General features: G+C 40.6%; 2 protein-coding genes and 2 long non-coding RNA genes across 4 annotated transcripts; 2 read left to right on the plus strand and 2 right to left on the minus strand.

Annotated features, from left to right (window-relative positions):
• Positions 1-81: 81 nt before the first annotated feature.
• ATP5F1E (ATP synthase F1 subunit epsilon) lies at positions 82-2,015 on the minus strand. Its single transcript, XM_075020230.1, has 3 exons — positions 1,759-2,015; positions 1,445-1,571; positions 82-224 (listed from the first exon to the last, which is right to left on the minus strand). The coding sequence occupies exons 1-2, from the start codon at positions 1,788-1,790 to the stop codon at positions 1,448-1,450; spliced, it is 156 nt and encodes a 51-aa protein (XP_074876331.1). The 5' UTR covers positions 1,791-2,015; the 3' UTR covers positions 82-224; positions 1,445-1,447.
• A 160-nt stretch (positions 2,016-2,175) lies between these two features.
• Positions 2,176-6,787, plus strand: LOC142026846 (uncharacterized). Its single transcript, XR_012648937.1, has 3 exons — positions 2,176-2,386; positions 6,092-6,202; positions 6,701-6,787. It is a non-coding gene; the product is annotated as an uncharacterized LOC142026846 (long non-coding RNA).
• Positions 6,788-7,873: 1,086 nt separating this feature from the next.
• On the plus strand, positions 7,874-18,646 carry LOC142026842 (uncharacterized). Its single transcript, XR_012648935.1, has 3 exons — positions 7,874-8,025; positions 9,246-9,436; positions 18,150-18,646. It is a non-coding gene; the product is annotated as an uncharacterized LOC142026842 (long non-coding RNA).
• PRELID3B (PRELI domain containing 3B) lies at positions 12,578-18,852 on the minus strand. The gene is made up of 6 exons (XM_075020219.1): positions 18,702-18,852; positions 17,573-17,741; positions 17,120-17,209; positions 16,445-16,515; positions 15,470-15,572; positions 12,578-14,764 (listed from the first exon to the last, which is right to left on the minus strand). Exons 1-6 carry the CDS (start codon positions 18,731-18,733, stop codon positions 14,645-14,647), a joined length of 585 nt encoding a protein of 194 aa, XP_074876320.1. The 5' UTR covers positions 18,734-18,852; the 3' UTR covers positions 12,578-14,644.
• Positions 18,853-22,468: the final 3,616 nt, after the last annotated feature.

Consider the following 22,468-nt stretch of genomic DNA (forward strand, 5'->3'; position numbering starts at 1 on the left):
ATTTTAAGACAAGCGAAACGTAAATGTCTCTGCAAAATAGAGTACTTCATTTCAAGAGGAACACCACCTTCCACACATTCATTTGTTTAACAGCAATTACATTTATTAGCATGCTGATTTACATACAGTGGCAAGTTTTACAGTTAATGTGATGACATTGTATCGCAGAGTCTTGAGATTGCCTACAGCTTTGCAGTTTGCTGTTATTCACCACAGATCAGTTCCTACGAGAGATTTAAAATACAAGTTATTCGATTAAGAATATATACAATGTATGCTTCTGTCCTGGTTTCAGCTGGGATAGAGTTAATTGTCTTCCTAGTAGCTGGTACAGTGCTATGTTTTGAGTTCAGTATGAGAAGAATTTTGATAACACACTGATGTTTTCAGTTGTTGCTAAGTAATGTTTAGTCTAAAGTCAAGGATTTTTCAGCTTCTGATGCCCAGCCAGCAAGAAGGCTGGAGAGGCACAAGAAGTTGGCACAGGACACAGCCAGGGCAGCTGACCCAAAGTGGCCGATGGGGTATTCCATACCATGGGATGTCACATCTAGTATAGAAACTGGGGGGAGTGGGGGCAGGGGGATCGCTGCTTAGGGACTAACTGGGTGGCGGTCGGCGGATGGTGAGCAATTGCATTGTGCATCACTTGCATATTCCAATCCTTTTAGTATTACTATTGTCATTTTATTAGTGTTATCATTATTAGTTTCTTCTTTTCTGTTCTATTAAATCTCAACCCACAAGTTTTACTTTTTTTTCCTGATTCTCTCCCCCATCCCACTGGGTAGGGGGGAAGTGAGTGAGTGGCTGCACAGTGCTTAGTTGCTGGCCAGGGTTAAACCATGACAGCTTCAAACAAAAGGTAGTAATATTTCATCTCAGATCAGGAACAGAAGCTGTTCTACTTAGAAGAGATTTCAGCTGCTTGTGATGCATGCAATGTCACAAATGAAGGTACAAGTAGCATCTATCTTTCACAGGTAGTAGATAACCCTTACACAAATAAGTCTCCTAATTAGGGGAAACAGTAGTTCGGAGAGGCTGTCTGTTGGCTTAGTAAAGTGAGAGACAGGAAACCTATGAACATCACTACAGAAACCCAGGTGTTTTGCATAAGTCCATAATAACTTTGACCAAACCCCAGATTGTTAAAAGCAGAGCTTGATGGATGTAACATCTCACTTTATCAAACTAACGAGATTAAGCAGTTTCCCATCCCACACATAATCATCAGGATGCAGAGACATCTGCATACATTTGTACTAAACCAGTCAGCAATCCGTTCCAGTTTCACGCATGAAGATCAGAGCCGTTTTTCCACATAGAGCACGAAATGAATCGAGCAGTTACGGACTGTCATTAACCCGACTCACACCGGGAAACCAACACTCCTCGTATAAAAAGCTACAATAAGGCACCCCGGCCCACTCAGTTTACTTACATTTTATTCCTTCTTGGGTTTCAGAGTTTTCACAGTGGCCATTGCTGCCCTTTCTGCCTCTGCTTTGTACTGAGGCTTCATTGCTGCTCTAACAACCTGGGCACAGATCTGGGAATACCGGATGTAACTAAAGACAGGAGAGAAAAGGGGCGAGAAAACGAAGGTGAGACTCGAACCCGCCCCAAAAGCTTCTCCACCCCCTCCAGCGGCACCCCTGTGACTCCGCCAGCCCTCCCTGCGAGGCCCTCGCCTCCGGCCGACACAGCTATCGCACGGAAGTCGCGAGAGGAGCCTCGTGGCCGCCAGACGAGTACCTGAGCCCGGCCTGCCGCCAGTACGCCACCATGGCTGCGGGGTCGAGAGACGGGGGCGAACGGGCGGCTCCGCTCCCGGGCAAGGTCAGCGCCCACCGGAAGGGGAAAGACCACAGCCCTGCCTTCCAGCCAGTCAACAAACAGGAATGATCCTTCCGCCAATCGGAATCCGAATTACCTCAGGGAGTCTGACCAATGGCAACTACCCAGCCGCTCCTCCAGTCACAAGCGCTCTCCTCTGGCAGCGACCAATCAGAGGGCTGAATAAGGCACGCGACGCCCGGCCTTTCCTCCTGAGGCGCCCCGGCCGCGGCGCCGCCTTTTTCCCTCCGCGGCGGCCGGCAGGCACAGCAACGTGGTCAGCACCGCTCCAAACCGGCGTGTTTGTCCCGGTTCCCCCCGATGGGATCTGTTTGGGAAAGGTTTGGGACCTTCCCTCTTTGGGAAGGTCTCAGATCCGCCTCCGGATGTGGCCGGCTGGGACCTGCCTCGGAGGTGGGGTGTGTGTGGTCTTCCGTGATTCAGAGCCGGTAATTTGCCAGAAACACACTACACGTCAATTAACTAAAGAACAGAAGTTAAAGCCTGACTCTTCTGTGAGGCAAATGGCTAGTTATATAGCACTTAGGTTAGTTAGTTACATATTAACTCATTCCTAAGTAGTCCTGTTGTCATCTAAGAGTCCAAGCAAGTAGTTAAAAGCATGGGGTTTTTTCCAGCTAAATCAGTTGTCATTACCCCTCTGTGCCATCAGTTCTTAGCTTTTTCTAGGTAAGACTGTAAAGAAGAAAATGGTTTACAAGCCAATGATTTTTATAAACACAGACTGTCTGCAATTTGGGGCTTTAATCCATGTGTGGCCAGGCTGTGCCATACTCAGTTTTATCCCATCAGACATGATGCCTTAGCATGGGATTCTTTTGGATGTAAGACCATTTATGCATATGTCTGAAATTATATTCAATCATTTGCTCTAAACAAATTCATAAAAGACAACATAGCAAACTAGACGCTGTCATCATCTGTCGACACTTGATGGAAAAATAGACAATTTTCCATATATAATAAGCAAAAAGTTATGAGAGGACTCGAATCATATTTGATAAGGAATCAATTTGGTCGTAACCTAATGTTCATTTAAATAATTAGGACTTAAGGAGATTATGGATTGGGTTTTTATTAAATCCTTGCACTTAAGTATGTATACCTCTTCTCTGTATTCCTTCTGTCCAGAGGCAAACCACGTCACAAAATATATAAGAATCTTCCAGAAGCTGTACAGGTCTTGAGGAAACGCTTGTGACTTTGGTCCTCTTTGCACAGAGGCCTTCTGTCTTCCTGCTGATTTTCGTATCTGCTGAAGTGCAAATCCCTGGAAATCACACAGTGACTTGACATCACTACGCAGTGATGTTTTTCACTTACAGGACATTTTTAAAGCACAGAGTAATTTTTCAGCTTTATTAGAGATCTCAGGCCAGAGCCATTGCAATTAACAATCCACACATTGTAATGTCAGTATAGATCCACCAGAACAAAAAGAGCAATTGTTCACCAGATATGTCAGAGTCTGTCTCCAGGATAGCATATGACAGTAAAAGAAGTTTGCCTATTAGTGTAATTAGTAGGAACACCAACCAGGAAGAAAGAGTGGGAAGATGGAGAGAATTTCCTGTCCTTAATTTGCCTACTTAATCTCTCTACTGAAATTACTGAAGAAGACTCTAGTTAGTGCCAGTTGTGATGACATTTTTGAAAGTGGACACCTTAGGATGCTACATTACACTAGTTCCTTCCATCTGGACCAATGATTTGTTTTTTTTTTTTTAATAATTGCTGAACAATTTTGCTCCTGTTGAATTTGGGGTTCATTTCTAAAAATCCATGTATTACAATCTTTTCTACTTAATTTTAAAGAAATAGCTAGTATAAAGGAGGCAGAAAATAATTCTTATTTCATGCATTTATTTCCTTGTTTATTTTTTTGTGTGAGCCATTTCTATCCTAATTTTGAGACAGACATGGCATATTGGAGCAAAGCTTTCCAACTTGTAAAAATTAAATAATATTTATGATAGTGCTTTTAACACAGAAACAGTGCCAGTGATATGATTTAGAAACAAAACATATTTGTTTTCTAAAACCTAGCTATAACAATGATAACAAAAAGATACAAGAAAGCACCAAAGATTTAAGGAGCCCCTCTCTGCTACCTATGCAACATATTTGATGCAACACAAGTAACTGCACTACTTCTTATATATGTAGTATATTGATAAAGGGGATGTTACATACAAATGCTGTTTTAATGGTAACATCTGATGATTTAATAGGTAAAATAATTATCAATAAGATTATTTTAAGCCTCATGGGCAGCCCAGGCCACAGATATGGCTTGGCAGAAAAAAATATTATGCTAGCAGAGTTGAACATCTTTCTTCCAGCTACATGTCCCTCTATTCCTGCCCCACACCTTCTCTGATTCTTCTCCCTACCCCCTGTCCTCACCTGCTCTTTTTCCCCCAGTTTTCTTTTCCTGCCAAATCTTCTCTCTCTGCACCTCCATCTGAAATGCCTGTGCCTGCAATTCTGTGCAGTGCATTCAGATTTAAATCTGTAATGGAGATATAAAACTTGGACGCAATTATTTGCACATTTAGCTCCATTTACTATTTGTTGATTTTGATAGATAAAAATTCAGCATGAATTAAAAAAGTTAAACTTTTGAGGGAGGTACCATGCTGAGACAGAATGGAAATTAGTGACAGAAATTGTGCTCTACAAAAATGCCAGATATATATATTGATGTTTATGCAGCTGTAAACAAGGCACCATTATAGATTTGTATGACCTGTTTTCATGCCCAGTTCTGTTTAGATGCTAGGATATATTTGTAAAGCCCTAAACTTTCCTCAGATAAGAACTTTCAGAGACAGAACTTAGAAAAGAGCACATAAAGGAAGAAGGTTTAGAAACATGTAGAGAGGTTGCAGAGAGAAGAAGGAATATGTTAAGAGGGTTAGATGCAGAGATCAAGAGAAGCTGAAGCAGTGCGATTAGCAACATCCAGAAATGTGAGAGTGGATGGGTCTGGGGGAACTAAAGATGTGAGATTAGAAACGTCCAAAGAAACTGAGGAAGTGTGGGAAGAAGCATCCTGAAAAGTGAGATTGGAAACATCCAGAAATGGTGTAGAGATGAGATTAGAAACATCCTGAGAGGTTGATGAGGATAAGTCAGAGGAGCCCTGAAACATGAAATAGTTAAAATCGGTGAGATCTAGTGATTCTGAAGAGGTTGAGGAGGTGCGCTCTGAGACACTTAGTGAAGATGGAGGGATTGTACAGGAAAAGTCCAAGGAAGCTGAGGAGGTGTGACTGGAAACATCTAGGGATGACGAAGAAGTGAGACTGGAGAGGTCTAGAGAGGGTGAAGAAGTAGGACTGGAGAAATCTGGGGAGGGTACAGAGGTGAGACTGGAGAGCTCTAAGGAGATTGAAGAACTGTCGCCAGAGAGATCCAGAGACCCTGATGAAGTGAGACTTGATAGGTCCAGTGAAATTGAAGAAGTAAAACTGGAGCGCTCCCACGAATCTGAAGAGGTGAGACTGGAGAGCTCTAAGGAGATTGAAGAGGAGTTACTGGAGAGGTCCGAAGAGGCTGAAGATGTGAGACTTGAAAGGTCCAGAGAAGATGAAGTAGTGAGACTGGAGAATTCCACAGAGGATGAAGAGCTCAGACTGGATAAATCCAAAGAATCTGAAAAGGGGAGTTTAAAGTGTTCCAAGGAGGCTGAAGTCTTGACACTGGAGGGGTCCAGGGAGGCCAAAAAAGTGAGACCAAGTAGGTCCAGGTAGACTGAAGAGATGACACTGAAAAGCCAAGTAAATCCACAACATGACTGGTGTTAAATCAGAAGTATTTTAAACTAAAGATCTCTAATAACATGCCAAAACAAAACAAAAAGACATAATGAACACAAATAATATTACTTTTGAAAATAACTAAGCATACACTTTTAATCTTTATATCTCTTTGCAGTTTCTCTTTTGGTGCAGAAAAACTCTAGTAATAATTGATGACAGACTTATTTAGCATATTGCTCCTTCACAGAGGACCAGTACAGAAGTACAAGTACAGAATAATACGTACAGTAGCAGACATTCTTCTGTCCTGGCATGTCTCTCCTTGTTCAACCAGATTTTAGCATCTATGATAGCCTGACAAAGAATACCCTCCTGTCAAATGCCATCTCCCTGTCCTGAAGGTCTGGAATAAAATAATAGTTATGTAATAGAATGGAAATTGAAACATTTTTGTTCTTCTTTTCCAGATACCATAGGATATTCAGATACTAGGCTGCTTACTGGTTACGGACAGAGATTTTAAAAAAAATACACAGCTGTAAATGGCAGCAAGTCAAACTGGGCCTCTGACTATAAAGGTATGAAGGATTATTTCCTTTCGATTCATAACATCTAAATACAAAATGTGGATCTTCCTGATGATGCTAACAAAAATGGCAAAGAAAACACTATTTTTCTCTGCAGCATGTGCAGGATTTATTTTTGGAAGCTAGCAGTATGCTAAACTAAGAAATACCCATTTCAGCAATATCAGTTCTACTTGTTTTTCAGATAAAAAAAGGTCTTATTTTATTGCTTTTATTTTGTACCTCTGGACATAAAACCTGTACTGTAATAACAGTAATTTTTTATTTGTGGTTAGTTTGCATTGTTTAATAAAAATACCCTGAAGAGAAGTTCTGGTAGAAGGCAGACATCTAATTAAAAAGGGAACAGAACAGCTTATATTTCAGTTCATAAAGGTGCATCTAATTATAGTATGAGTAGATCAAGAGGCTGATCTACAGTTGCCTTCTCTTGTCTCAAGACTGTGCTGCAAAGCAGAGGGTAGTTGAAACCTGCTGTTGTCTTTCCAGCCATAGGCACAGGAATGCACATAAAGGTTTTCGGAGTCATCAGAAAAGTATTTTATGGACCAAGAAAGTGAAAGATACACATATACAGGAGTCTGCAGGTTCTCAGGTGAATACACCCAAGCTTTGCCATGTAATTACACAACTGATGTCCAGATGCGTGTATAATGGACTTAACATAATCACCATGGGTGGAACTCCCACTGAGGTCACCTCTTAACTGAAGCAGGTGTCAGCTGAACGTGGACTGAAGTTGACAGGAATGATGTCTTCCTATGCAAATATTAAAACTGGGGGGATTTAGCATGACACAAAAATTACCAGACTAAAAAAAGCTGCTTATGTACCAATGATAACACCCAAAATAGTTATTGAATACACTTAATATTTATTTGTAATGCATCTGTAATTTTAGAGCTCATGCAGCATGGTTGTAGTTTTATCAAGAGTACAATGTTTATAGATCAAAAGGCAAAGCAAATTTTTCTTAACTGCATAATTTGTGATGAAATTCCAAGTTTGCTTGCTGCCCTATTCTCTTAATGAAACAACAAAAGAATTAACCCCTTAAAAAAAATGCTTGCTATCTAACTCCACTATCATTTTTGACTGCCTTTAATCTTAAAAGTTTCTCAAGTACATTGTACAGGGGAGAATAAATAATTGTACAAAAGGCAAATTACAATACAATAAAAAGCCAGTATCAACATGATTTCCAACAGACTATAAATTCCATCATCTCTTCACTGTGCTCCTTCTGCCTTAATTTAAAATGGCAAAGTTACTGCACATTTTCCTATGAAATAACACTGTCAAGAAACATGGAGTTATGGTCACTATTGTATAAAATGTACAGGTCAGTAATAATGCTTCCTACCTTTGATAGCTGTGGATTTATCTCCTTTCTCTGCCTGTGTAAGCCATACTGGGCTGTGCTGGTAAAGCTCTGCTATTCTCTCTGCTGATGACCCTAATCTGTTCCACAGCTACTGGAAATCATGCCATGCTGGTGACAATACGGGTCATCTCCTATTAAATCTCCTCTTGTCTAAGTACAGCACTCCTCACAGAGCACCAGCAGAAAACATACTCCGAAATCAGCTGTAATCTTAAGATAAAGTTGCAGTTCTGTGCTGTTTCCTATTACAGGACAACATTTTGAAGGCTAGTTGATGAAGTAGATGAAGCCATTAATTTTTAACTTTTGGACATCTGGATTCAAAGTAAAAATAATTTTGCGCTGTAATCCAAATTCTCAGCTGCCTATTCTACAAAATCTGGCATAAATAGTCTCTGGAGGGACCCAGGATCTGCAGAGCAAAATTCAGGTACATTCAAGTTTTAAGAATCTTGTGCTTGACTTCCTATTTTAATGTATTTAATAACTTTTGTACCTGTGTTACTTTTAAAATGTTTTTAGGACAGAATGGCATGATAATGTAAAACATTCTGTCCACAGTTGATGATAATATTGAATAGAAGTTTTAAAAACACCTAGGTGACATCAATGGCTGGAGCCTGGTTTCAGAAATTTTTAGCTCATACATGCTTACACTTCTTTCAAAGATAAGGGAGACTTAGGATCCTAAGTAAATAAGGGCCATTATTGCATCTCACTTTGCAGATTGATAGGGAAACAACATCATCGGTGCAGTAGCACCCTGTTTCTGTTTGTTCTATCTATTCTTTCACAGGAAAAGCAGGGAAATTGTATAGCTTGCTGAATGTTCCTCAAAACTGGCAATTATAAATAGAGAAAATAAAACTGTGTAGAGCATCAGGCTAAGAAGTTGACATGCTTCTAGTACTTCAGCTAGATAGTTCGGAATGTGACATGACTATAAAATATAAATTAATTCAAAGTACAGGTTCTGATACACACTTCCTTACTCCCGATTTCACAACATACCTACTAGATTTTGCTGCAGCTGCTATATGTAAATGAGTTTAAATCTAGATAAACCAAAGCAGTTATCTGACAGGTAAATAATATCTACACAGTCCCCCAAAAAACCATTAACAAGAACTCACCAAAATGATGCTACTTGCTGTATTATAAAGCAGATATCTTACCAGAGTGTCCACAAAGTTGAACAGGCTCTAGGAATACCGAAGTTCACAGCAGGGGCAATGGTTTCATTTAATTTGGTGTAAAAAGGATTGGGTGCATGATTAGGAAAATATTTACTATGTTATGTTTTTCATTTTATTATATTCTAGCTGATAATATTTTTTTAGCTCAGTGTTTTTAAACTTTTTGATTAAAGGACTGTCAATTCGTTCTGGAGAAAAAGAAAATGTAAAAAAGCCACCTTGTGCTGAACTTCTTGTGATATATGAGCCTGAAAGACTTTAACTTAACAATGTTACTGGTTTACAAAACTGTAATTTTTACTGTTATAATAATATACATTGTTTACAGCATCAAATACTCTTTCTAGTAGATGCAATATGAAATTATTGTAATACACATTGCAGAGGCAATATAATTTCAGCCCACCCAATAGCTTCCTATAGATAAAGAGATCCTCCATGTCTTCTCTTTCAGTGTGTCTCACCTTGCTGCTGGCTGCATAAAGTTTATATCACTTCTCACATTCATATTTTTTTGGCTCAACAAGTTGACTTGGCTCAACAGAGGGTGTGAAGACCACTATCTTCAGTGCAAGGGAAGAAGTGGGACAGCACAGCCAGGAACAAGAAGGCAGGCAGACACAGGACTGCTTCCTTTCATTGAAGGTAAGCACTTAGTTCAGCGTAGTTGTAACGTAACCTCACCTTTAGAGTAATTCAATCCTATGCCAACATATAAAGCAAAGCTATCAAATTATTTGAGAAAGAAATTAACACATCCTGTGCAAGTGAAAGAACAACTTTCACCTTGAGAAACAGAAGGATTCTAAAAGGACTCGGTGCTTTCACACAAGCTCTCTTTATCAGCACTCTTCAGTTCTTCCATAAACATGAATCTCAACAAGGTGCTGATCTTTCCTTTGAACCAACTGTCAATGACAGGGGGCTTTGAAAGGTTGCAGTTACTAGACAATGGGTGCTTAGGTTTACCATATATGACATTTATTGGAAATACGCTAGACTGTACAGTTTAACTGCAAGTATAGACCACAATAGACCAATCAGCAATGTTGTAGGAAAGGGTGGTTAAGTTTTTTTTCTGTTTTTTCCAAAACAAACAACTGGTTTACATTTATAGTTAACTGCTATATGATTGAACAGGTGCTGACACCCATTATCAGCAAGAAGAAATACTTCTCAGGTTGTCGTGGTTTAACCCCAACCAGCAACTAAGCACCACATAGCCACTCCCCCCCACCCAGTGGGATGTGGGATGGAATCGGAAAAAAAAGTAAAACTCGTGGGTTGAGATAAGTACAATTTAATAGAACAGAAAAGAAGAAACTAATAATGACAACACTAATAAAACGACAATAGTAGTAATAAAAAGATTGGAATATGCAAGTGATGCACAATGCAATTGCTCACCACCTGCCGACCGCCACCCAGTTAGTCCCTAAGCAGTGATCCCCCTGCCCCCACTCCCCCCAGTTTCTATACTAGATGTGACGTCCCATGGTATGGAATACCCCGTCGGCCACTTTGGGTCAGCTGCCCTGGCTGTGTCCTGTGCCAACTTCTTGTGCCCCTCCAGCCTTCTTGCTGGCTGGGCATCAGAAGCTGAAAAATCCTTGACTTTAGACTAAACATTACTTAGCAACAACTGAAAACATCAGTGTGTTATCAACATTCTTCTCATACTGAACTCAAAAATATAGGACTGTACCAGCTACTAGAAAGACAATTAACTCTACCCCAACTGAAACCAGGACAGAGGTACATTAAGCCTTTTTGAAAGTACTTCATTTCTATTGCTGACTGAAGAAAGTGGTATTATTTTAGTGTTCATAAAGACACAGGTTGTTTCAGTGTCACAGTAAATGTAGGATTTTGCTTTTTTCCATGGTAGCAGCTTTCATTTCAGATTGTCAAAAGTAGTACCTTGCAGAACAGAGAGTAGTAGGCAATTAGCAAGGTGCACAAACACAAGTCTTTTTAACAAGTTCATAGTGCAGACGGATACATGGAAGCTAGACAACTACACGCCATTGAAAAAAATTAAAACCCTATAGATCAGTTCTTCTTAGAACGCCTTGCAGTTAATGTAAAACAAGTTAATCCATTATACTGCTGCTTTAGCCATCCTGAGCCTGTTTAAATCAAGAAGTGAAGGACAAGGACAAGGACAAGGTGGGTGTAATTTACAGTAAAAAATTCTTTACGAAGTTAACACCAAAATCCCCACCACTGGTATGGCCAATTCTTACATTAAACCTGAGGAAAAGTAATTTTTGCATTCCTTGTTTCAACTTTTAGATACAAATCAGGTAAGCAGTTTCATTCAGAAGAATCTTTCCATAGGCATCTGGCTATGTCCATACAAATATTTGAGAATTCAAGGGCACTGTGCTTAGTGCTTAGTAGAACAGCAGATGATATAAGTGTTCAGTCTCAACAGAAGAGGGCATTAAGCTTGCCAAGACCTCAACTTCCAGCTACTGTAATTTAAACTTCTGGTTTTAAATTAACTGTAACAGCATTTCTAGATCCAACTTGCTTTAGAAGGATGCTTTGGAGACTTGTAGCATGTCCCCCCTCCTGGCAGAAATCCTTAGTAGCTGTGTTGGGAGTACTTAAGGGTCACAGGAACATGAGAAAATAATCCAAAATAATTAAGACAACGAACAGCAAGGAAACCTAATGATCTCTTGGTGAAAACTTCAGAATACAGGCAGTGAGAACAAAAGATTTAACAGTGCCATCTCAAATATTCTCCAGGCCATTGAACTTTGGATCTAAAACTTACTCACTACTGTTCTATTTCTCTGCAAATTTATATGGATGAATTTGAAGTTTACTGATGGAAGCCTAAATCTACAGATAAGGTAAAACATGAATCCATTTAGACAAGCTTAAGCAGGTAGGGATCCAGCAGGGACCACACCACTGATTTGTTCACATCACATTCTTCTACCTCTGTCCCTTCTGCTCTGCCCCCCCCCGCCCCCCTTTTTTTTTCCCTTTCTTCCTGGTCCTTTAGTTTTGTCTCTCCAGCTGTAGCTCCTTTCTCTTACCTGCCTCCTCCATTCCTTCTAACCACCAGAACCCATAGCTTCTCTGCACTACCTCAGGTCACACTCACTGCAGCATCGGTGCATTCATCCATAGCACTCCACATTCACTGGAGCACTGCCAGCCACGACATAGCCCTGCAGTGCACTGTGAAGTTGATCCAGAGGGAACATACGACTTGAACTGACTAGTGAAGAAACCATCCAAGTATGTATGCATACTGAGCAGAGGGCAGATTATCTGCTTCCATCTGCAGTGGGACAGCACATAGGTTGTAACTGCTGCACACACAGTCCTCCACTCCCCATCAAAGCCACTTTAGGTGCAGTCTCCTATTGTGAGAATTGGGGGTAAACAGACAAGATGATACATGACTTTTACAGACCCAAACATTTTGTTCTCTTCTGCTCTTAACAATAGTGAGTATTAGATTCCACATGCAGAGATGCATTCCTTAACAGGTAAATTGTGGCATACAAATCTCAGTCCAAGTAGACTGAAAATCTTTCCACAGGATCTAGCAAACTGTGAAATCTAGTCACTAGTTAACATGTTGGATTTGCAGAAAAGCAGAGTTATTAAGAAACAAAAAAGACCACAGCAGCTGTGAATGTGCATTTTAGGATATGCATTTCAATAAAAGAAGCTACTAACTCCAGAGTATTTCTTCACCTCCCTCATTTTAGATTACTCGCCTAGTAATAAAAATCAAATTGATCAGAAAGTTTCAGGAACTAGCCAGAACTCAGATAAAATTTTATTTAAAAAGTGCCACATACAGAAAGCCATACTTTGACAGAATGAGAATGCAGGCATATAAATAAAATAGAAAAAAATCATGATCTCTCAAGAAGTTTTTGAATGCTTGCAAAAATTAAACAGTAAGTTTTTTTCAGTGCAAGGGCAAACCGTGAGTTGAGTTCATATGTGCAGTCCTTAGCGCAGAAAAATTAGGAAAAGAACAAATTGACTTAAAAATACCAAGTGATGCTAATGGCTAAACAAACACTTAAAATGACTTTCAAGCATTGCATATTTTTATCAGAAATGATGGTACAGTTTTGCAGAAGTTTCATATACACTTTTTAAATTGAAATGCTATTTCAGTTGTAATAATCTCCTGTAAAAGCATGGCAAACAATGATTTTAATTTAGTAAGGTAGTCTGAAACTGTTTCTTTTTAGAAAAATATTTAGCATAGTTAAATTTGTAAAAGTTTTATATATATATATACACACACACCTGTTTTCTTCCCCCTACACAAATCTTACAGAAGAATGTGTTCCCATGTCTTTACTACTTAAAATAAGCTCTGGTTCTCTATATAGCAGACACTGTTCAATAGGCAATTCTGATATAACAGAAACGGCATGCAACATAAAATATGCTGGGACAGGTGACATTACAGTTCTTAACGGCTAAAAGAGAGTCTTGAAATTACTGGTAAGCTTAGAATCAAAATTCCAGGAAAAACCTCTGGCACCAAAATACAAGCATCAGCTAATTCAGGGCTGTGTCCTTCCATTTTTCCTTCACACTGAAGGAGCCTCATGGGACAGACAGCCCCTGCTGAAGTCGACAGGACTACCAGCAGACTGGTATACTGTGTTAGGAAGAATGTCAAGGTCTAACTTTTAAGTCCCCACAGCTAATGACTGGTGGCAGTACCAAGAATCTACAGCAAGTACCAAGAAACAAACACAAACTGTAGAAAACTTTTTATTCTCAAGGTTTTCATTTGAAGAGCCTTGTATTGTAAGCAAATTAGTTCAAAAGGTAAAGGAACTTCTGGAACTTAGAATACTTTAAATTAAAGGACAACACAATATTCAGTTGATGAAACAGGTTATTTTTGAGACATGATCAAGTTAATGTGTACATTGTTAACATTCTTTAATATTACTTCCTGTTATGTTAAGGTATTGCTTTAGCCAACTTCACAAAAGTTTTTTTAGTCCTTTAAATGGTTCTTTGAAATTTGGAAGTTAACACCTACTATTCTTAGATGCCCTAGCAGCTTGCAAGATTTTAAGGCTCTATACTTGTTGCACCCATTTATTCAATGGGCTTTTAGAAACAGAGATACTTATTACAGAACTTTAAGATAAAATTTTATTTTAAGTTACTGCATGCCCAGCTCATTAATGTTGCATTTAGGAATAGAATTTAGGTCTTAGTAGATAAGAGACATTTTGTATGTTTTACCTATATTGACTGAAAAACAATTTGAGTACCATGTTAGTTTAGCCAAACAAGTTAAAAAGCTTATCAAAAAATATTTTGTACATTCTTTTGTATTTCAAGCATCAAGTAATAAACTTTCTTTTAAACTAAGTTGTATCACACAACTATCAAAAATTAACAAACAGAACAATGCTGGAACAAACCATTCTGCTGAATTTTGGGCTTGGTCCCAAAAGAGGTAGTCCATAAGTCACACAAAAATAAAAATTCCACAGAAGTTAACCTAACATGCCAGTCTCCTCCACCATATGCAGCCTCATCGCTAAATGAGGCTATTTCATATATGAAAACATTATAAGTTAGTGTTCATGTAAATACAGGAACTATACTTTAAAATTACTTCTTCAGCTGTAACTGAAATTCGGTCCAGCTGAACCAATATATTAACTAGGCTTTGCACATCAGCCTCATTAGTAAGAATTCAGCTTTTCTCCAAATTAAATTTGAAACATGCCTAATACACAGGTATGCCTTTAAATAACAAAGGATACATGTATTTAGGTTTGGAGAGAAGCTTCAGATTGTTAAACTTTGTTAGTAATACAGGTATATTTACTATCATTTCTCTACAAATGCTGCTGCTGCCATTGAATTCCTCATGGTTCCTCTTGCTGAAGCTGCGAACTCTTCAATTTCAGCATTCAGTCTATTAATTACCCATTCCAATGCTTCACGGCCCTACAGTTAAAGAGAAGTTTATCAGTGTATAAATCTTAGTAAATAAGTAAATAGGTTAAACCCTATCTTACTGAAAATTATTAATTACACAATAATTGAAAAAGGAAGAAGAGGTACAGAAATACATGCCTCTGTGACGTGTTTTGCTTCAATAACCAGAGTACTGCAGAAATATGTACTGCCTTACATTTCATGAAAAAATTCCTTATGTCAGCAGTGCTCACATTATGAACTACAAAAGACTTTATCCAGATTGTTTTATCATTCTTGAGGCTGAACTCAAGACATCTTTGGATTCCCAGAGGACAGACTCTCAACTAAAACACCACTTCATTACTCCCACATAACTACTTCAGATCTGTCTGGATGTATATCCTTTTTCAACAGTAAAAACTAACAGATGGCATCAAGAGGGCAGCAAAACTGACAGCAGCAGACTGTTAAGTGAGTGGAGATGTTTCTTCCAGTGAAGATTCAGAGAGCTTTGCCAATAATAATTTATTATCTCCATTCACAAGAGGAAAAAAAAGAGGAAGTTCAGCAAGCTGAGCATTCAGTCTCCACAGTAAAGGCAGTAGAACTATCCAGAGCCTTCCCAAGATTGCCAAAAGAAGCCAAAAAAAAAAAAAGAAAAAGAGGAAGATATTTTTATTCCCTTTGTCATTTAGCCAGTGGTCACACATTTTACACAAGGGTCATACTTACTTTATTAGCATTGGAAGAAATTGTGTTTGCCATTAGCCCTTCTAGGTAACTGCTAAGACTGACACCTTTTACAGATATTATTGCTTCTTGTGTCAAAACGGTTCTGAAACAGAGAGCAAGAAACGGAATTATTCCGAGTAGTTTAAAAAAAGAATGCATTGCTGAAAGAAACTCACTCCTCTCCAACAAGTACATTCCCTCATCAGCTTCACTGTAGAGCACAGAACGTCTTGCCCCATAAACACAACCCACTTCCACAGTGCTTAACTGCTTTATGCTTTTACTCATAAAACAAAAACCAAGAGTCCCACTAAGTCCAACTGTCCCTTTGTGGCACTCAACTATTTCCATCTTTAGCACCATGAAGTTAAGAGTGGAATCGGCAGATCTGGAGTGAAGGTAAACTGGGAAAACAGCATTAAGACATCCACTTCAACAATAGGGATTTAACATTTCTGACTGTCATGAGAGGAAAAAACCTCTTATGTTAGAAACCCTAGAAAGATCCTTCAGAATTATCACTAGTTCCAGCAGTATAGACTCAGTAAGCTTTAAACTTGCCTTAGGAAAAAAACCAAATCAAACACCAAACCCCAAACTTCCAAAACTATAGACTGAAGGCAGATAAATGTGGCTTCTAGTGGTGGTTCTGTGCTCAGGCTGATGAAGAGATCAGAAATAAGGAGCTGATAACTGAAGATGTATATAAACTCAGTTACAGATACAACATAGGACAACTCCCTGAAAAGCTGATCTGAATTGGACTCCATCATAGCATGACACTAAGTTTCCTAGTAGTGCTCTGCAGAAGCAATGTCACTAGAGAAGATGACAGTCCATTTAATTCCTTTTTAGACAAGTTACCGTAACGGAGGTGATGTAAACATCTTCTGCTCAAGGGAAACCATGGAAATTTTCAAAGCCAAAGTCTGTAACTACTACTTCAGGGCAATCTCAGAACAAAGACGTACTTACTTGTCTGGTTCATGAGGGTGTGGTTTATAGACAAGCCTCTCATCTACTGACACGAGGTTTGTGAATGAGATCTGTAGAACATAAGACAAGATTACCCCTTGATAAAAATATTGAAGGAATGCAGTAAATTAAACTGCAGATTCAAAACTAATGCTTATATCCAATTTAAACATTATACTTTTCCTGCAAAAATTAGCATTGTAGAACAAGGTAGAGAAATCTCCAAGTTCAGCATTTGCTGATTTAGTTCTCTTTCCTTAAGTTTTTGGATCATTTACCAATGCAGACGACCACATTTACAAGAATATTTCAACAGTGGTATCAGACAGACAAAGTAGTACAAAGAGCAAAATGTTACATGGTTAGGAAACAGTGACAGTGTACACCAAATGGCTTTTAAAATTTTTTTCTTAACATCCCCGCTGCTGCCCCCAAAACTACTCCTGTCCTGCTCATCAGTATGTTCAGATGCTTCGGTCCTGACAAGTTCCAAAAACCTAGTAGCTCCTTTCTGAAAAACAGAACCAGTCAACTATAAACACATTACTTAAACCTTTAACTTGTATTGTTCTAATGCAAATTTCAAGTTAACATCAAGATGATTTTCCTTTTCAAATTTACAAGGTATTATTATAATCTGTAATCTCTTTCAACTGCACAAACACAACTACTTACATTACTGGATTTAAGCTCCATTGTTTTTGTCACTGGGTCAACAACAGAGTGCTCCTGAACGTATGTCTTTGTTCTGCACGTGCCAATGAGCTAGAAGACAAGCAAACATATATGGAATTAATTATGCTAACCAACTGCCATTTTTTAGTGCCTTTAAATGCATAATTAGTGGTTACTGTATTGAACAGACACTGAGACAACAGAATTAGGGTTTAGCTTAAAATAAAACTATTCAGTTGATCTCATTTTCAAGATGGACCCAGTCTAAGATCTAGGCAGCTTTTGGCTATCAGGAAGTCGTTACGTGTACTGCTGTTGAGCTTTCCTGATACATAAATGCTTACGTTTTTAAACCATTAAAGTTACGAAATGATACAAGCCTATTACAACACCTGGTTCACAAGCTTCCCCTCCCTCCGGCACCCTTTTCAAGCTCTGCGATACAATACATACTGATTTCACAATGGAGGGTATTCCCCATTCAGTACTGAGGAGTCTGTGGCTGTGCAACTTCCCACTAGGGTCTACGTGTCTGTCCAGGACATCAACTCCAACCACACTGGGGTTCATGGGATTTGGGTATTTCTGCATGGCAGCTGTCGTGACCGTTTCCCAGGGGTGACTGCCAAAACAGAATCGAGACACAAAGTTGTACGCCTTTGTTTTTTAACAGGATTTCTATTGAATCCTATTGAATCTATTGAATGTGTTCTACTGAACACAACACATCAACTGATTTGTATTTTTAAAGCAGTTCAATTTCTAGTTCTAGACCCTACTAATATCCTTCCCTGGAGGAAAACACCTGTTTTGTGGATTGGAGGGTGGTACATGCAAGTTCAGCATACAATACACCTGATTAATCAGGACTCCTGAGTTCAATTAGCTTCTGGCTTATAATGTGATAAGAATGTTTTCCCTGTGACATGATGCTGAAAGATTGCAATTTTTTCCGGTTTCAGCAGCACTAGAGTAATTCATTAAGTTGTTCCTTTCCTCTGACAAGTATTTCCTTCGGATTATTTTTCAGCACAGGCGTTTTGGAGCCCTCGAGCCCCGACAACACGCAGCGACTCAATGCTTTGGTCAGTCCTGCACCCCGCAGGCGAGGACAGCCCAAAGATACCCCGTAAGGCGGCCGACACCGCAGCTGGATCCGCGCCGCGCAGGTACGCCTCCCGGTTCGGTTCGTAGGCGGCTTCCACAGGCTCACCGGCTGCCTCCCCCGCCGACGGCAGTCACCTCACACGCTGCCCGCCCCGCTGGCGGCAGCGGCGGCGCCCGCGTTCCGGTAGCCGGGCTGCACCCCCCAGCAGAGCGGCCTCAGAGCCGGCGACCGGCTCCGCACGGCGGCAAGGACGCGCAGGGGGAAGGTCAACGGAGGCGAGCGAGCCGCGGCGGCCGGAGCACGGCTGCGGCGCCGAGCCGGCCCAGAGAGGGGGGGAGTGTGTGTGTGTGGGGGGGGGGGGCAGACGGCCCAGCGGCGGCGAAGCCCCCTCAGCCGCCGGCCGGAGGAGGAGCGGCCGCCCTCCCCGAGGCCAGCCCTGCTTGTCCCCTCACGCCGCCCCCGCGCTGCACTTACTCGAAAACGTGCTCCGAGGTCCAGATCTTCATGGCGGCGGCGGGCACGGAGCGGGAGCGGGGCCGGGAGCGGGAGCGCTGCCGCCGCCGCCACCACCGCGCTCTCCTCCCACCCCGCCGCTCCGGAGCCAGGCACTGCCGCCGGCAGCCGCCGCGCCTGCGCAGTCCAGCAGGGAGCCGCCGCCGTGCCGTGGGGCGCGGAACGCTGGCCTCCAATCGCCGCCCGGCGCCGCTTTGACGTCAGGGGTCACGCAGGCGTGGAAGTCACGCAGAGGAGCCTCGGCCGCTACGCCCGAGCAGCGAGGGGGTGTCACGCGCCTGGCGGATGGCCCGGCCCAGCCGCGCTCAGTGCGCATGCGCGCGGGCGGCGGGGCCGCTTCCGGTGCCGGTGCGAGAGACGGCATCTGCTGGTGGGGTTGTGCTCGTCACACCGAGCGCGGCCTTGAAGGGCGACGTTAAGGCAGCAGCTGTCGCGTTGCTTGAGTTCTTTCCCCCTCCGTGAGTTGAGGTGCGGATAAAGAGAGCGACTGAGAAGCTTCCGTCAACTAAGAACTGAGTTTTAGTTACGTTTGAAAACGTTTCTAGTTATGCGAGTGTGTTGCAAGACGCTCATTTCATAAATGCAACCGATTAGCTTTTGAAAGGCTTAATCGGTTAAAGTACGCATTTTATACTAACTCAGACCTTCAGGAGCCCTCCTCTTACTGCCTTGGGTAAAATGGGCCGACGTTACAGTTGACTGAAGTTCCACGTATTGCCCCGTTACGGCACGGTCTGTTTTCGGGGCAAACCGTGACGCGGTTTTCGGTCACCAGAGGGCGCGGAGATCCTCCGAGTGTGGCTGGTGGAACAGGGGCACGTGCTGGACTGATGGGCGCTGCTCCTTCACTGATGCATGAGCAGTCGTACTCATGCCCCACCCAGGGCAGCTTACTGGTGTCCTCAGCCAACTTGTTTTGTAAGTATACTGCCTGGAAGTTATTTTATAACCAACAGTTACAAAACAGCCTCGTTACTTCAGAAGGACCTTCTGTAACAGGCAGGCTGTTCCAGAATGGAAGGATTTCAACTAACTGTCCTGAACTGTTTCTCTTACTCATCCTTGGAATAAAGCAGAAGTAATTTACAAGACTAATAAAGCCGTAAAAAATCAGTTACAGCAACAAACCAACCCATGTGTATTTCGTGGCACATCATCAAGCATTTTCTACTAAAATTCTCACGATAACCATGTTGAAAGTGCCTTGAGTTATGCAGAAATTGTATTTTTTTCAAACAGGGAGACAGCAGGACAGCATTTCATGGACACAACTCTCAACCAGTGAGTGACTGTTACTTGCTCATAACTGCACAGTAATAGCCTCACTGGAAAAGGTTGAGAGGCAAACTTCCCAGAAACAGGTTACTTTACTTTCTGCAGTGCCAGAAGTCCTAGCCAGTCTGTGGAAAGACTCAGATTCAGTAAATATTCCCATGCATTCTTCTTGTTTGCACTGAACATCAAATACAGAAGCTATTATACAGAGAAGCTACTGTTTGATGATAAACTACCAGATTCGATCAGTAGCAAATAAGTACCTAAGTGAGAGCTGTTAAGAGAATAAATTTTTGCTGGAGAGACCTATCTTGATCTTATTTTTCCTGCCTCTTCCACCTCATGGGACTATTCCTAAACATTGTTAACATGCTAGTAATCTACCATAGTGTACAAAGTTATTTCTGGAAGATTGCAAGTCAGTTCTAAATCCATTGTAGTCTTAATACCCACTGAGTGATTTCTGCAACTGGAGAATTTTGCAAAGATGTTAAAAATGCTAAGCATTTTGAGAGGTCTCAGAAGGCAATACATAGTTGTGGAAGATGGTGACCCTTAAACAGACATTGGCAATTCAGCAGATACCAATCTCCCATCCATTAGGCTATCTGTAGCCTCTCCTCAGTTTTTTCTGTAAAAGAAATGTTAACTACGGGAAGCAAAGCAAAATGACATCTCCGAGAAAGAAGCATGCCAACATACGGTGCAGATTAGGAGGTAGCTCTCAGCAGTTCTTGCTCATATAAACTTCAGTTAATTTTAACAGGAGTTTAGTTCAAGTAAGTTTCAGTATTTGAGTGATATCAAGGGCTGAACTCCTAATAAACCTGACTTTTTAAAAGGAATAATAAAATTATAAATAATAAAGCCAGGCTTTAGGAAAATAAAATGCTCATTTGTAACTGCAGAGGAAAAAGTTGCACATCCTAAACATTAGAATTCTTCACGTTGGTGATGTTGCATCTTGAGAATATTGTGTCCATTTTTATGACCAAGAATTTAATACTGTAAAATTCTATATCTTTTCCCCTATATGTTGACAGTATCTGTCTAATAATTGAAATAAAAGAAAACATTCTTTCAGTTAAGTCTGTCCAGTCCCAGGTACTACCAAGATGATCATTAAGGACCATAATGGACATCTACAAAAGAATATAAAAATCTGTGGAAACCCATGGTGAGATTACTTAGTTCATATATATCTTTCAGGGGCTGTTTGCTTATGACTCTGCTAAATGCAGCTGATGCATGAAATGGTCCTTGTGATTATATGCTTCATACAGATTTTGGCAGAGCAATCTCCTTGGCATGACTAAGAAAGACTTGAAATTGCTCTCGGAATTGTGTATGAAAGCGCTCTAAGGTCTCAATGAACACAAGGCATTATGATTTTGTATTTTCAGACCCATGTTTGCCAGCAAGGAGGTGTGAGTTGGCCCCTTTAAGCAGCCTCATAAAATATCCATCATTTTGACTGAAAAGCATAAATGTCAGGAAATACCTCACAAACTAAAAGTCACTTTATCTCCAGCATTAGGTCCAGATCATTGATGCACTCCATAACGGCTACCAAAACCCCAGATTGTCAAACCCACTCAGGCTTAGACAATTATGGTTTTAGCTTTCTGTAAGAAAAATGCAAGTATTGTGTCACACTTAGAAAAGCGAACACCATCCTGGTTCAAAGCCCTATTCCCAGAGGTCAACTAGACCACTCTGCAGTACAAAATATCACTAAATTCTAAACTGAAAAGGGTTTGGTGACAGTGGCAGTGATTCAAGCTGCACTTCTGAATGAAATGAATGCTGGTCAGAAGTGGCATTCATAATGGATCACCACAACCAAATTTTACAGTGGTTAGACTGCAGATGACTGATACAGTGAAGAGTAATGGGGAAAGTTCTGTATTAACTGCTGCACTTCCTTGCAACAGGCAGGATCTGAGCTCTGGTTGCTTACCCTGCTTCATGTATCACAACATTTCACAGTTTTCAGATTACAACTGAGGCAAGTTTACTGTCTCATACACTTAAGAAAAATGCATTTGGTCATATATTTTTTCCCCTGTCATATTCTGAAATATAGCTAACACTACAATAATACTGCACCAGTTCCTTGATCTGAAATTAAAAGTTTTGATGTGTGTAAAATACTGGTATTCACATGCAGTATTAATGAAAACCATTCAAAGGTCTTGCTTTTTTCCTGAGCTGGAGAAACAAGTTCCCACTCCCTTTGTCAGTCTGGCAGTTGTACTGGCAGAAAACTGACATTATCAATGTTTTCTTTTCCAGACATACCTCTTCAATGACTTTCATTATACAATTCTTAATGACTACCCCACCTATAAACACTCTTTCACCATCAGCAGTCAATTCAGTATATAAGGCTGTTAGTGCTTCAGTCTGTTTTCCTGTATGTACTTCTTAAAAAAGCTTTGTTGGATAACAAA

Source organism: Buteo buteo, chromosome 2, assembly GCF_964188355.1.
Source record: "Buteo buteo chromosome 2, bButBut1.hap1.1, whole genome shotgun sequence".
NCBI lineage: Eukaryota > Metazoa > Chordata > Aves > Accipitriformes > Accipitridae > Buteo > Buteo buteo.